Source organism: Nycticebus coucang, chromosome 9 (assembly GCF_027406575.1).
Source record: "Nycticebus coucang isolate mNycCou1 chromosome 9, mNycCou1.pri, whole genome shotgun sequence".
Taxonomy (NCBI): Eukaryota; Metazoa; Chordata; class Mammalia; order Primates; family Lorisidae; genus Nycticebus; species Nycticebus coucang.
The window spans coordinates 95,475,340-95,492,392 of record NC_069788.1 but is presented as its reverse complement, the minus strand read 5'-3'; the positions used below and the strand labels follow the sequence as shown (position 1 = coordinate 95,492,392).

The following is a 17,053-nucleotide window of genomic DNA, read 5'->3' as shown; positions in this document are numbered from 1 at the left end:
GGAAACACCTAGACATGGATGACTAAGTCAAAAAGAGATTAAGAAGAATTTGACTGTATGTGAAGGAATATTATATTTATTTTGCTTATGTACTTATACTTTATATAAAGTATACAAAAAAGTGATCAGTGTCTGAATACATCTAAAGTCTTTTAGTAAGAATCAAATAAAAATTATATGTTTAAATTGTGTGGTACATATTACAATCATGGGAGTCTCTTATTTTTGATATAATGTGATGGAAATCTAACAAAAAATATGAGATATGAGTCCTCGTATGGTAAGAACAAGTGAGTGGTTTATATAATAAGCGACGTGTAAGTCAAGAGGCAGAAGAAGCTATGTGAAGTGAGGGCATTAAGGAAATCTTCAAGAAGGATGTGGAACCTGAACTGGGACTTGAAAGTGGACATAAGAGATGTAACAGGTCACTGTATTCTGGTCAAGGGAACAATACAACAAGAGGACATTTCACTTCTAAATATGTACCCACTTAAATGCTCCCAGATTTATGAAATAGGCTTTGATTGGTCTGAGCAATATGACATCCATAACACCATAATAGCTGGAGACTTCAACACCCCACTGGCAGAACTGGACAGATCCTCTAAACAGAAACTCAACAAAGATACAAGGGACTTAAACATGACCCTACAACTGTACTTAATATTCACATACAGAACACACCATGCCAAAGCTAAGGAATATACATTCTTCTCGTCAGCCTATGGAACATATTCCAAAATAGATCATATCTTAGGATACAAATCAAACCTCCACAAAATTAGAAGAATTGAAATTATACCTTGTATTTTTTCAGAGTACAAGGCAATGAGAGTGAAACTCCAACAAAAAGTTTCATCCCCACACAAAGACATGGAAATTAAACAACCTTATGCTGAATGACAGTTGAGTCAAGGAAGAGACAAAGGAGGAAATTGTTAAATTCTTCAAACATAACAACAATGAAGCTATAAGTTACCAAAACCTGTGGGTACCTGTCCTAAGAGGGAAATTTATTGGATTACATGCTTACATCTGAAAAACAGAAAGAAAGCACATCAACAACCTAATGAATCATCTTAATGAATGGAAAAGGAAGAATAATCTAATCCCAAACCTAGCAGAAGAAAAGGAATAACCAAAATTAAATCAGAAATAAATGCAATTGAAACAAAAGAATCATTCAGAAAATTAATGAAACAAAAAGTTGGTTCTTCAAAAAGGTAAAGTAAAATTCTAATAACCTCAATCATAAATAAAAATGGGGAAATAGGCCTGTGCAGTGGCTCATGCCTGTAATCCCAGCACTCTTAGGAGGCTGAGATGGGTGGATCTCCTAAACTCACAAGACTGAGACCAACCTGAGCTAGAGCGAGACCCTGTCTCTAAAAATAGCCAGGTGTTGTGGCAGGTGCCTATAGCTCCAGCTACTCGGGAGGCTGAGGCAAGAGAATTGCTTGAGCCCAAGAGGTTGCTGTGAGCTATTACATCACAGCACTCAATTGGGTGTGACAAAATGAGACTCTGTCTCATAAAAGGAGGGGTAGGGAAAATAACAACAGATAATGCAGAGATACAGGAGATTATGTCTGACACTACAAGAAACTCTATGCCCAGAAATTTGATAATGTGGAGGAAATGGAACAATACCTGAAATCACACCCTCTCCCTAGACTTAACCAAGAAGAAATAGATTTCTTGAAGAGACCAATATCAAGCACTGAGATTAAGAAACAATAACAAATCTTCTAACAAAAAAGAAAAAAAAAAAAAGCCCTGGACCAGATGGCTTCACACAGGAATTTTTTATCAAACCTTCAAAGAAGAGCTTGTACCTATACTGTAGAAACTATGCCAAAACATTGAGAAGGAAGGTACCTTCCCCAACATGTTGTATGAAGTAAACATCACCGTAATACCAAAACCAGGAAAGGACCTAAAAGGATAACTATAGAATTTTACTAATGAATAGAGATGTAAAAATACTGAATAAAATTGTAGTCAATAGACTACAGCTACACATTAAAAAAAATGATACTTAATCATGTAGGTTTTATCCCAAGGATGCAAGGCTGGTGTATGTAAATCCATAAATGTAATTCATCGTATCAATAGAAGCAAAAACAAAGACCATACAATCCTCTCAATAGATACAGAAAAAGCATTTGATAAAATTCAGCATCCTTTTCTAACAAGAATACTTAAGAATACAGGCATAGGTGGCACTTTTCTAAAACCAATTGAAGCCATCTACTACAAACTCACAGCTAATATCATACTGAGTAGAGTAAAACTGAAAGTTTTTCCACTTAGAACTGGAACCAGACAAGGATGTTTACTAACACTACTACTATTCAGCATGGTGCTGGAAGTTCTAGCCAATGCATTCAGGCAAGGGAAGGATCTAAAGGGCATCCAAATGGGGGCAGAGGAGGTCAAACTCTTGCTCTTTGCCAATGATGTGATCTTATACTTAGAGAATCCAAAAGACTCAGCCACAAAACTCCTGGAAGTGATCAAGAAATATGGTAATATCTCAGAGAATAAAATCAGTGTACACAGATCAGTACCCTTTGTATATGCCTATAATAGCCAAGAAGCTAATCAAAGACACAATTCACTTCACAGTAGCTTCAAAGAAAATGAAATACATAGGAATATACCTAACAAAAGATGTGAAGAACCTCTACAAAGAGAATTACGAAACCCTAAGAAAAGAAATAGCAGAAGATATCAACAAATGGAAGAACATTCCATGCTCACAGCTGGGAAGAATCAACATTATTAAAATGTCTATACTACCCCAAGCAATCTACAGATCGAATGCAATCCCTATTAAAATACCAACATAATACTTTGAAGAACTGGAAAAAAATAGATCTTCATTTTCGTACGGAACCAGAAAAAACACTGTATAGCCAAGGCAATTTCAGGTAATAAAAACAAAGCTGGAGACATCACTCTACCATATTTTTAGCAATGTTACAGGTCCACAGTGATCAAAACAGCATGGTATTGGCACAAAAATACAGACATAGACGTATGGAATTAAATAGAAAACCAAGAGATGAAACCAGTCTCTTATAGTCATCTGATCTTTTATAAAACAAACAAAAGCATACAGTGGGGCAAAGAATCCCTATTCAAGAAATGGTGCTGGGAGAACTGGATAACCACATGTAAAAGACTAAAACTGGACCACGTCTTCCACCACTTATAAAAATTAACTCAAGATGGATAAAAGATTTATATCTAAGACATGAAATGATAAAAATCCTAGAAGAAAGCATGGGAAAAACTCCTGAGAATGTTGGCCTGAGGAAAGATTTTATGAAGAAGACTTCCGTGGCAATAACAACAACAAAAATAAACAAATGGGATTTAATCAAACTGTAAAGCTTCAACACAGCTAAGGATACAACAATCAAAGCAAATAGACAACCTTCAGAATGGGAAACGATATTTGCATGTTACATCTAACAAAGGCTTTATAACTAGGATCAACAAAGAGCTCAAATTAATCAACAAAAAGGAGCAAACAATCTTATCTATCACTGGGCAGGAGACATGAACAGAAGAACCTTCTCTGAGGAAGACAGATGAATGGCTAACAAACATGAAAAAATGCTCATTGTCCCTAATCATCAGAGGAATGCAAATCAAGACCACCCTGAGATACCACCTTATTCCAGTAAGATTAGCCCACATCACAAAGTCCCAAAGTTGCAGATGCTGGCATGGAGAGAGGGGAGCACTTTTGCATTATTGGTGGGACCGAAAACTAATACAACCTCTTTGGAAAGAAATATGGAAAATCCTTAAAGAATTCAAATTAGACCTCCCACTACTAGGCATCTACCCAGAAGAAAAAAAGACATTTGCACTAGATTGTTTATTTCAGCTCAATTTACAATTGCCAAGATGGAAACAACTTAAATACCCATTAATTCAGGAATGGATTAACAAGCTGTGGTATATGTATACAATGGAATACTATTCAGCCATAAAAAAGATGGTGACTTTACATCTTTTAACTTGGATGGAGTTGAAACACATACTTATTAGTAATGTAACACAAGAATGGAAAGCAACTATCCAGTGTACTCAATATTAATATGAAGCCAGTAACGTTCTAATTCACACCCACATAAGAGTAAAACTCAATTCAGTTCAAGTGGGGGGAGGAACAAGGGAAGAGAAGGGAATTGGTGTAATCCCACTTAATGGGCACAATGTAGGGATATATGGCACACCTTTTGGGCGCGGGACACAACTACACAATGGATTCTGCCTAACGAATTGTGACCTGGCTGTTTGTACCCTCACACTGACCTGAAATAAAAAAGAAAATGCCTCCCTATTGTTAACCACCTTTCTCTGTAAAAAATAAAACAAACCTAAGTCATTAAAAAAAGAAATAACATTCCTTAATAACATGAAATGCATTTATTTATGATTATCAGTATTTTATAAAGAATATACAGGGTATCCATAAAGTTCATATGCAATTTAAAATAGTAAACTATTTTAACTATTAAACCGTCTAATAAATGTAGAAGGTTTCTTTAGTTTTCAAGTTTGTGTGTATTTCTGAACATATTCTGGGTTGCCATCATTGCTTTCCTGGACTCTTGATCTTGTCGCTACCATTCTTCCCTATTTTGGTATGTCCTGCATGTGGCAGCAAGTTATTCTTTAAAAATGCAGATACCATTATGTTATTCCTCTGGTCTGAATCCTGTAATGATGTTCTCTCGTGTGACACCAAGGCCAACAGAGGCCCTAGCTGCCTCTCTGATCTCCTTTTATGCCTCACTTGTTTTGGTGTGGTTCTTTATACGGGACTTGTGCATTCTCATTCCAGTCTCATACATTCGCTCTTCCCTCTGCCCAAAGTGAGCATCCCCCAGATAGGCCCAGGTCTTGATCCCTTATTTTATTCAGGTCTCTCTTCAAATAGCACCTCTTCCAAAGTGTCCCCTTCGACCACCCCTTCTGAACAGCACTCCCGCCACTTACCATGCTTTGTTTTTCTTTACATAGCTTATGCTTGGCTGACATTGTATTACATATTTGCTCATTTGTTTTTCTTGCCTACCAGATACAACCTCCTTGAGGACAGTAACCTTTTTATTCATCTTGTCTTCCCAGAATAGAGTCTGGCATATTGAGTCAGGCTTTTAACAAATAGGTATTGAATGAATGGATTTAGCTAAAGTCAGAAAAAAAAATTTCTTGCCCAGTATTAATGAAGTCTTGCTTTTCTGTCTTGATGGAGAATAGGAAATGAACAATATTCCCTCTGCAACTGAATACTACAAAGAAGTTTTGAAACAAGACAATACTCATGTGGAAGCCATTGCATGCATTGGAAGCAACCACTTTTATTCTGACCAGCCAGAAGTAGCTCTCCGGTTTTATAGGTGTGCTTTACATTCAATTTGTAGAACCTACTTTCCTATGAAACAATAACTAAGATGAGATAAAAATGTAGTAAAAAACTATTATATAGTAATGTATAGGTCATGTGTATATAAAACTAAAAATTCTAACACTCAGATGTTTTATGAGCATTAAAGTGACATCCAATATTTGGAAACATGCAGAAGGTCTGGCATCTTGCAGAAACATACCTGGATAATTGAGTGAGGTTTTACCCCATGTCATTGTGTGAGTTAGCCATTTCATCATGGACTAATAGTGTGATAGTTCCTTAAAACACTTCTCATCACTGCCTCCACTAAACTTAGAGATATTGAAACTGAAATAGTGAAGAGATTTGCAAAGAGTATTTGGCCCTGTGTTCTGAATCTTGATGAGTATTTGAAACAGAATCCCCTGTTTTGTGAAATATTGTCAACTTTTGTTCAAAAAAACATTTTTTTTTTTTTTGAGATAGAGTCTCATTGTGTTGCCTTGCTAGAGTGCCATGGTGTCAGCCTAGCTCACAGCAACCTCTAACTCCTGGGTTCAAGTGATCCCCTTGCCTCATCCTCCCGAGTAGCTGGAATTACGCATACCCACCACGAATCTCAGCTAGTTTTTCTATATTTAGTAGAGAAAGGGCCTCACTCTTTCTCAGGCTGGTCTCGAACTCCTGAGCTCAAGGGATTCATCTGCCTTGCTAAGTGCTAAGATTACAGGTGTGAGCCACCGTGCCTAACAGTTCAAATATTTTTTTCAAAGTCTAAATAAATAATTTTCACTGTTTCTCTAAGTACATACTTATTTTATCCTATGTATGGCTTTTGAGTTAATTTTTAAATTACAATTTCCTCTTTAGCCCCTTGGGTAATATATAAGGAGAAGACTGGCAGCTGACACGAATTCTTTCCAAACATATGTTGGAGGCATAAACATATACTAACACACACGCCATTCTGTGCACAGGGGCAGCCGACTCTACTCCCCCACCTCAAAGTGGGTCATGGGTTTCTCAGAGCAGCTGGGCTGGATTTTCATTTGCTTATTTGAACTCTCTTGTCCTCTGTCCCTTGGGATTAATGATGCAGAGAAGCAAGTAGAGCTCTTGAGCTGCATTGTGAAAGCTAAGTGGATAATGTAGGGATTCCCTGATGGGCTTACCTTTCTTCAGAGGAGCTCATCGAAGGTCAGTAGACACGGCTTAACCACAAATACAGATAGCCAAAAACAGGATCCAATCAGCTGAAAATTTAGAGGGAAATGCTAAACACAGCCACCAAATTAGATTAAAGGATCTTAGGAATTTACCCTGTGGACACCAGACCCTTACAAAACTGAAATATGTAGGTTGTACTTTATGTGACTGTTTATTTCTTAGTTTTTTGTTTTCTAACAAAGTTTTTGGGGAAATAAGTTAGATACATTGTTTCTGATCTTGCCTCTGGACACATTCCCCCTTATAAAAGATATGCTTTTGCATTTGGTGCATTTGGTGTGAACGTTTGTATTTACTATAACATTTTGTCTTTATATTCTTTGTGAGTGTTAAAAATTGTAAGATGAATTCATTTCTAACTTTGTAAAATATATCTTAGCGTTTGTAAAGTTGGTCTGACACCAAAATTTGCGTGTTCTTTTTTTGAAAAGGCGACTCCTGCAGATGGGTGTTTATAACTGCCAGCTTTTTAACAATCTGGGACTGTGTTGCTTCTATGCCCAGCAGTATGATATGACTCTGACCTCATTTGAACGTGCCCTTTCTCTGGCCGAAAATGAAGAAGAGACAGCTGATGTCTGGTACAACTTGGGACATGTAGCTGTGGTATGTTGTCCTTGTGGTATATTTTTGTTATGGAAAGTTACTTTGAAGAAATTTTCAGGTACTATAAATCCAGGTTTGGGTATAGTCCTATGTAGCAATTTAGAAGTAGTTTCTAGATTTTATTATAGCTTACTTAGGAACATAAGTTCCTAAGTTAAATCCACTTAAATAACATTCACATTTGACTCCTATGATTGAATGGTACTTGTTGCCTTTTCTGTGGTGGCAGAGAAGATTTATATGAGGAAAGAGAAGAGGAGATGGTAGGAAGAAGCTTATGGATTCACGGGTGCAAATAAGTTACTTTCTTTTGTAGGGAATAGGAGATACGAATTTGGCCCATCAGTGCTTCAGGTTGGCTTTGGTCAACAATAACCACCATGCTGAGGCCTACAACAACCTGGCCGTGCTGGAGATGCGCAAAGGCCACGTTGAACAGGTCAGTGTATTGGCAATGGCACAGCGGGCGGTCTGCCTTCTTCAAGGAAAAGCTGGCAGGTGTGGCCAGTGTTATAGTGTACCTTGTATTTTTAAAATGAGCTCTGGAGTCCCACAGGCCTGGATTTGAATCCCAGCTCTGTCTCAAGTTACTTAACCATTCTGAAACCAAAATATAATATTTGATTTTATTAGGACAAATCTGTGCTTCCCCAGTCTTCCCTATCTTAGTAAATTGTTCTAGCAGTTACCATCCCAGTTTTGGTCTAATTGTTCAAGCCCAAGTCCTGGGAGCTACCCTAGAAGCCTCTTTTCTCACCTCTTCTCTCTGCCACCGCTGTTGCCACATCACATTCACCAAGGCTTGGTATTCAACCTCAAAGTCCCATCACATCTTGAACCTGGCCATTTTTCTGTAAATTGCTCTGTTTCTTGCCTAGACTGTTATAAGAGCCCCTTCACTGGTCTTTTTGTTTCCACTTACATCAGCATGTGAGTGCACTCTACAATATGTACACCCTCCTCAACACAGCGTAAGGGATTTCTTTTTTCTTTTTGAGAGAGTCTCACTATGTCTCCCTTAGTAGAGTGCCGTGACATCACAGCTCACAGCAACCTCAAACTCTTGGGCTTAAGCGATTCTCTTGCCTCAGCCTCCCAAGTAGCTGGGACTACAGGCGCCCGCTACAACGCCTGGCTATTTTTTTGTTGTGTTTGTCATTGTTTGGCAGGCCTGGGCCGGGTTTGAACCTGCCAGCCCTGGTGTATGTGGCCAGCACCCTAACCGCTGAGCTACAAGTGCTGAGCCAGCATAAAGAACTTTTTAAAAAACAAGATAATTTGGCGGCGCCTGTGGCTCAAAGGAGTAGGGCGCCAGCCCTATATGCCGGAGGTGGCAGGTTCAAACCCAGCCCCAGTCAAAAACTGCAAAAAAAAAAAAAACAACAAGATAATTTTATTACTACTTTGCTTAAAATCCATTAGTGCCTTCTCCTTATATTTGGAATAAAATCTGGACTTCACAGAATCTGGCCTCTGGCTTCCTTTTGTAGGGCATCTTTTGTCTCTCCTTTCCTAGTGATTTGCAGACGTGTCACTGCCTTGCTGCTCTGGAAACTGCACTGCTCAGTCTTCTGTTAGGGCCTTTAGAACATTTTACCTTCAGATCTTTGGAATGTTCTTCCTTCAGACAAAATTTCTTTTTGTCATTCATGTCTTAGCTTAAATACCACCTCCTTAGAAAGACCATCTCCAGCATGATAGCCTTTGGGTGCTATCACATCTACTTTTTTCTTCAAAGTACTGTCACTTCATGATTATTTTCATATTTATGTATAGAACGTAGAATATTAGCTGCATGAAAGCAGGGACCTTATCTGTCATGTAGGTATTATATATTCAGCATCAGAATAGTGCCTGTCACATGGTAGATGCTCAGTCAATATTTGTGGAATGAAAGGATGATAAAGAAAATAAATAGTAGTACTGACCTGACAGTGTTTCTGTTAGGAGTAGACTATGCCTATAAAGCTCTTGGCATAGTAGACACACAGAACTAAGCACATAGGAGATGCATAATAATACAATTTAAAACAAAAACTTTAAAATGCTAAGGACATTTATACAATATTAGTGGTAATCCAGGGTAAATATTTTTGCATTCCCCACTTTGGAGATGAAGAAATGGAGACTTGAGGAGGGTGAGTAAGTTTATCCAGGTTTATAGACATGGTAAACAGCATGTGGGATATTAACCCCAACCTCTTCTCCTAGAAACAGAGATACACTTTTAACGAAAACAAGAACCATCATCAGATATTACCTTATTTCATAAATTCTCACAAAGTAAATAAGATGGACTTATAGTTAATAGACATTTAACTACTATAAAGGGGACACTTGTTTTGTCATGGAACTTTGTAATTTTTTTTTGTTCCTGGTGATTTCTTTTCCCTCCTATTTACTGTAGTTTCTCTAGTATGCAATTGACTTGAAGTGTTTTGATGAAAGATTTCATGATATAAATCCCATTTTATTATTAAAACGTCTACCATTCTATATGAACCCATATTTTATTTTCTGTAAAAAAAAGATAATTGAATTTGTCCTGAGGATCACGAATATTAGTTTCAAGGTTAGTTACAAGCCAGAGGGTTGTTCAGCAGCTTGTAATACTGAATTTGTGGTCTTTATGACAGATATATGAACTTCTCATGCCACTCAGTGGTCTCTGCAATGCATGATCCTTTGAGCCTACAGGGAACAAAAAATAATGTGAAAGTTGTCTTTTATATATCTTAGAGACAGAAATCTTGTTGCATTCAAATGTCATTTTACATACAAACTGGCCAGCAGTGTAATACATGCCTGCTCACTGTCATCCACAGAACTTTGAGCTTTGAAATTTACAGCAATATTTTTAATGTTTAAAATTTTTTTTATTGCATTAGAGAACAAGTAATTAGAGCCTGTTAAATCAATCAATAGCAGCACAAACTAAGAAGAATTTTTTTTAGTGTTAAGAGTATATTGTATGTCATATTGACACATAAACTTTGTAAGAACAGTGGTTCTCAACGAACTTTAAATCTCTAAATTTTCAATTCTTGTATTTTCTCTGTTTTTTTTTTTTTTTAAACAGAGTTTCACTTTGTCACCTAGGTAGAGTGCCATGGCATCATAGCTCACAGCAACCTCAAACTCTTGGGCTCAAGCAATCCTCTTCCCTCAGCCTCCTGAGTACCTTGGACTACAGGTGCCATTACCACTCATGGCCAATTTTTCTATTTTTAGTAGAGATAGGGTCTCACTCTTGCTCAGGCTAGTCTTGAACTCCTGAGCTCAAGCAATCCACCCACCTCAGTCTCCCAGAGTACTGGGATTACAGGTATGAGCCACCACACCTAGTCTTTCTCTGTCTTTTGAATCATTTATCATTAGCATAATTTTGTCAAGATAACAATAGTTAGCTGTATTTTAGTAAGTCATTGCATTTCATGAGATGCCATCTATATTTATCATGTTTACTAAGGTTCTATCCTAGGTAAAGAATTCTTTTACAAAAGAAGTCACAAATACAATACTGATAGATGCTCACATGTGTTTGGTTTTCCTTTTCTTTTTTTACAGGCAAGGGCACTATTACAAACTGCATCAAGTTTAGCACCCCATATGTATGAACCACATTTTAACTTTGCAACAGTCTCTGATAAGGTATATTGTTTCTTTATTAATTTATCATCTGAACTATTCTTTTTATTTCTTAGCTTGAAAGAAAAGTAAAAATAAATAAGGAAATTCTAACCTAACATTCCTGAAAGAAATGTTTTTTTATTATTATTTTTTATTAAATCATAACTTTGTACATTGATGCATTTATGGGGTTCAGGGTACTGCTTCAATATACAATGTGAAATGCTTACATTGAACTAACACATCCATCACAATTATACTCATAAATGGTTTTTTAAAAAACTCTCAATTATTATAGTTATATATATCTTTACTTCAAGGGACAGTTTAACTTTATTATTGAATATTGAGTAAACTTCAACAATTAAAGATTACAGAATAATTATTTTATATTTTAAAATATGACATTTGGTCACTAAAGAAAAATACTCATTGAGTAATTCCTAGTTTGGGAAGCAATTAGTTATTGGCTTTTATAGTGAGAAAATCCTGTATATTATTGTGTATCATATTCCCACAAAGTCTTGCAAGATTACTGTAAAATTGGGGCTATCAGTGAAAGATAACTTAACTATGAACAATGTGGGGGAAATGCAGCTGTTAATACTGTGTTGCGAGTTAGTTAATATCCAAAAGTAAAAAGGAACTATATGCCATTTTTTTTTTCATGGTATGTGCCATTTTTAATGTTAAGGAGAAAATAAATTACATCTAATAACTTCTACTTGGAAACCTTTTTTTAACATGAAAGTGTTGTCTGTTTTGAGAATGCAGAAATGGCCAAAAATGTTTGTAATGTAAATAAGATAATTTTAGACTGTAGTTAACAATTATTTATTATATATTTCAAAATAACTAGAAGAGATTTAGAACATTCCTAACACAAAGAAATGATAAATGTTTGAGGTTATGGATATCACAGTTACCCTGATTTGATCATTACACATTGTAGGTATATTTCAAAATATCATATGTACCCTGATATATGTACAGTTATCGTGTATCAATAAAAAAGATATATTCAGGCAGTATCTGGATAGTACGTGTAGAGTTTTTTGAGACTGGAGTTTAATACACATTAAACTGTAATGTACCCTTGAAATCAGAAATGTACCCTTTATGAACTTTGAAAACTACGTATCTTCCCAAAATTATTGTTCTAGCCTCATTTTATAATCTTAAAACATATATTAAATACAATAATTTTAGCTTGAAATTTCTAAAAAGATAGTGCCCTAATCAAAGTGTGTCTTTGTTTATGGTACATTGCGTATAGTTTCCCTGAGATTTTCCTAAGCTATCTGGAACTGGCTATTTCAACATACAAATATCATTTTATGTTTATAATACGAAAAGAAAACACAGGTTTTCAAGTTATTTGCTAGATAGCTATAATAAGCATGCAATAATTATAATTGGTTATTTTATTCTTCTCATTTATTTTTCAAGATTGAATTATGATCTAGGTAAGGGAATTCTAAAATCAAAGTAGTATTATCAAGCAATTTACATGTAAGAATCTTTGGAGTTTCTAGGATGCAGATAGGATGTCTTTTTTTCACTTCCTTACTTATTTTTTCTGTTCTCATTCGATGGCCGTTTTCTTGGGTTTCTTACAGATTGGAGATCTGCAGAGAAGCTATGTTGCTGCACAGAAGTCTGAAGCAGCATTTCCAGATCATGTGGATACACAACATTTAATTAAACAATTAAAGCAGCATTTTGCTATGCTCTGATTATTCCTTAGACCAAATATGTTCTTATGAAGGGGCATTATATACAAGGGGAAAAGTACTGTGTGTATGTATGGATGTACTAGAATATATATATTTTATAAACCTGTGATTGCTATTAGTGAAGGTGACATATGAGGGAGTTTAAACCAGAATGTATAATGAAAATTTTATAATAACAGGAACTTTGTGAAATATTATTATAAAATACAGACTTTATGCATTTCTAAGTAGATCATGAAGCTTTCTCCTACATTATATGGTAAATGTTTATCTTCATTAATTTCCTCAAATTTTTATAAATGTACATTTTTAAAGTCCTTAAGCTATTAGCCATCACGTAGCTTAAGAGGTCTGAAATTTGCCTTTAAAATTGCATTTTTAAGCTCCACACTATGGCACGTGACTATAATCTTAGCCTCTTGGGAGGCTGAGGTAGGAAGATCACTTGAGCCCATGATTGCAGTCTGGACAACCTAGCAAGAACATGTTTCTTTTTAAAAAAAAAATTTTTTTTTAAACCAAAAAGCTGCACTTTTATGTCTAAAAGTATGTGTATTTATCCTAAGTAGAAACTTTATTTAGGACTTTAAAAATGTATTTAAAACTATTTTTTTTTTATTAAATACTTTGTGATTATCCATTAAGCTTTATAATAAATCAGTATGTAAAATATCTTTTTTGTTATTTTTCATGAGTTTTTATTTCTGTCATCTCACATGAAACAGGAATTTTAGAAGTACAGTGATCTTAGAAATCAAGTCATTATTTTAATTTTATTTCAAGTGATATACCACCGATTTTGTCTTTTCCTGAAAAACTACTTATGGGATATTATGTTATTACTGTAAGAATATCCAGATTAGAAATAGAATCACAGGTCAGTAGTCACTACCTATGGTGGTGGTGGTTGTGTAAAGTCCTGGAATGTCTCTCAAACTTTTCGGGGCTTTATTTAGTGAGATTCTCATTAAAGTGTTCACTCAAGGAAATGTGTTAACGGGACAAGGCCTCTCAAACTTACTCTTTAGATTTGGGGATTTGTCCTTTTTATTTTCATTTTTTTAACTTCATGAACACTTTGATATTTATATTTTGTACAGATATGTATTAATAGTACTACTCAGCTGAAAGAACAAAAAAAAAAATTCAAGGAGTGATAGATTGTTAGAGGCTGGACTTCACTTCAGAGAATACGTAGACGACCTCTTCATGGAACAGATGAAGAAAACAAATTGGTGGTTCAATGGCACAACTGGAACCCAAGCTTTTGTTCCTCTGCTTTAAACTTGAACCTCTTTTTGGTTCTCTATGATCTGTTAGTGCTTAGTTAGCTCTTGATAATTTCCTCAAGCACTATCATATTTCCTAATACTATATGCAATATTTAGATTCAAGTTGTATAATATGAATCATTTTCTCAGTTAACTTAAAATAAGAGCTAATAATAATGACTACCACTTACTGAGGATGTTGAATGTGCCCAGCACTATTTTAAGCACTTTATGTAAGTTAATTAATTTTATTCCCACTACAGTCCTATGCAATGCTGTTGTTATTCCCATTTCATTTATGAGAAAACTGAGGCACAGAGAAAAAGGTTATAAAACTAGTGTCAGAGATTCAGGTGTAGGCAAGTGTGGCAATAAATAATAAAAGATATTCAGGCTGGAGAAGAAGATATAAATTGATCTTTAGTCACAGATGACATAATTATGTAGAAAAATCCTATGAAATCTACAAAAAGCTAGGAGGACTAAAAACTGGGTTTAGCAAGGTTACAGGATAGATTATCAATATATAAAAGTCAATTGTATTTCCACGTATACACAACAAACAGTTGGAAATTAAAATTGAAAAATTAATACCATGTATAATAGCATCAAGAGTATGACATACGGCTTGGCGCACATAGCTCAGTGGTTAGGGCGCTGACCACATACATGGGGGCTGGCGGGTTTGAACCTAGCTCAGGCCTACTAAACAACAATGACGACTACAACAAAAAAATAGCCGGGCATTGTGGCAGGTGCCTGTAGTCCCAGCTACTTGGGAGGCTGAGGCAAGAGAATTGCTTAAGCCCAAGAGTTTGAGGTTGCACCATGGCACTCTACTGAGGGCAACATAGTGAGACTCTGTCTCTAAAAAGAAAAAAAAAAAAAGAATATGACATACACATAGGGATAAATTTGACAAAATATATATATAAGACTTAGACAAAATATCACTGAGAGAAATTAAAGATCTAAATAAAGACCTAAATAAATGCAACCATGTTCATGGGTTGGAAGACTCAATACTGTTAAGATGTTATTTTCCCCCAAAATTAATCTATAGATTCAATATAATCCCAATCAAAATCTCAACTTGTTTTTTGGTAGAAATTGATGGGCCAGTTCTAAAATTAATACAGAAGTGCAAAGAATCAACAAAACAGTATTGAAAAAGAACAACAACTTTGGGACTAATACCTGATTTCTTACTTTAAAGCTACCATCAATAGTATAGGAATTAGTTATCAATATAGATAAATAGATCAATGGAACAGATCTAAAGAGTCAGAAATAGAGCCACACATACATGGAAAACTGGTTTTTAACAAAAGTTCAACATACTGAAACAATCAGATAATCACATGCAAAAAACGAACTTTGGTTCATACCTTGTACCATCGATTTTAACTCAAAATCGATGGTTGACTTGAATGTATAATCTTTAAGTATAAAGCTTTTAGAAAAAAATCTTAGTGAATTTGGATTACACAAAGCTTTTTAGCTACAACACCAAAAACAATACAAAAAAGAAAAATTGATGTTTGAATTCATGAAAATTAAAAACTTTTATGTTTCTAAAGACATTGTTAAGAGAATGCAAAGACAAGTCACAAGCTGTCTTGGAGAAAACATTTGCAAATATATCTGATAAAGGATTGGCAGCCAGAATATATAAGTAACTCAAAATTCTAAATGAAAACAATGCAATTATAAAGTGGGCAAATAATTTGAATGAACACTTCAAAGAAGCTCTGTAAGTGGCAGATTTGCACATCAAAAGATGCTCAGCATCACTAGTCATTAAGGAAATGCAAATTAAAATCTAATAAGAATGGTTAAGGTTAAAAAGATTGTTCATACCAAGTGCTGATTAGCATGTGGAACAACTGGAACTTGGGAAGCACACATTCAAGAAAAGACTCGGGGGTGAATGTTCGTAGCAACTTTATCTGTAAAGCCCCTAAATGGAAACAATCCAAATGTCTGTGAACAGGTGAATGGTTAAATAAACTGTGGTATATCCACACAGTAGAATTCTATTAGCAATACAAAGAAATGAACTATTGGTAATACACAACAACATGATTATATTTCAAAATAATTATGCTGAGTAAAAGAAGCCAAACAAAAAGTAATGCATGCTGTATCAATCTGCTTGTACAAAATTCTAGAAAATGCAAATTAATCTATGTTGACAGCAGATCAGTGGTTGCCTCCGCAAAGGAGGCAGCAGCAGGAGGGAGGGACTTGAAAGGCATATGAAGGCCAGTGCAGTGGCTCACGCCTGCAGTCCTAGCACTGTCGGAGGCCGAGGTGGGTGGATTGCTTGGGAGTAAGAGCAAGACCCCTTTTCTACTAAAAATACAAAAAATTAGCTGGATGTTGTGATGGGAGCCTGGGGCAAGAGGATCACTTGGGCTCAGGAGTTTGAGGTTGCTGTGAGCTAGGCTGATGTAGCCTGGGCAACAGAGTGAGACTCTGTCTCAAAAAAGAAAAGAAAAAAACCAAGGCACACGAGGAAAGCTTTGGGGTGATAGATTTATTGATTACCTTTTTCTTTCAAATATGAGGGTACAAATTTTTAGGTTACATTGTTTTCACTTCTAAGATAAAGTTGGAGTTGAGCCCTTCACCCAGAGGCCGTGATGAGCACCTTCACATTGTGCACATTAGGTGAGATCCTGCTGGTCACCCTCCCTCCTCTCCTGTCCCCCTTGCTAAATTATATTTGTGTTTTATCATTCGTGTGGGCGTGTAGTTGTTTATATATTGGTTTCATATTAGTATTGAATACATTGGATTTTATTTTTCCATTCTTTAGATACTTTACTAGGAAGAATGTTCCAATTCCATCTAGGTAAACATAAAAGATGTAAAGTCTCCATTGTTTCTTATGGCTGGATAGTACTCCGTGGTATACATGTGCCAGTTTGTCAATCCATTCATGGGTTGGTGGGCTTTTGCGTTGCTTCCACAACTTGGCAATTGTGAATTGAGCTGCAATAAACATCCTGATGCAAATGTCTTTGAGGTAAAATGATTTTGTTCTTCTGAATAGATACCTAGTAATGGAATTTTGGGATCAAATGGAAGGTTGACTTTTAGTTCTTTGAGAATTCTCTGTATTTCTTTGCATAAAGGTTGTATTTGCAATCCCACCAGCAGTG

The 17,053-nt window shown here is 35.7% G+C and overlaps 1 protein-coding gene across 2 annotated transcripts in view; it reads left to right on the top strand.

Annotated features, from left to right (window-relative positions):
* TTC8 (tetratricopeptide repeat domain 8) overlaps nt 1-13,340 on the top strand; it is a 61,253-nt gene extending 47,913 nt beyond the window's left edge. Inside the window, exons 9-13 of one of the 2 annotated variants that reach the window (XM_053603194.1) lie at nt 5,287-5,426; nt 7,075-7,249; nt 7,566-7,688; nt 10,817-10,900; nt 12,499-13,340. In XM_053603194.1, coding sequence (XP_053459169.1) covers nt 5,287-5,426; nt 7,075-7,249; nt 7,566-7,688; nt 10,817-10,900; nt 12,499-12,615 — 639 coding nt within the window. In that variant the 3' untranslated portion in view covers nt 12,616-13,340. The remainder of the gene's footprint in view (nt 1-5,286; nt 5,427-7,074; nt 7,250-7,565; nt 7,689-10,816; nt 10,901-12,498) is intronic. The other variant, XM_053603193.1, reaches the window with a different exon arrangement.
* Nucleotides 13,341-17,053: the final 3,713 nt, after the last annotated feature.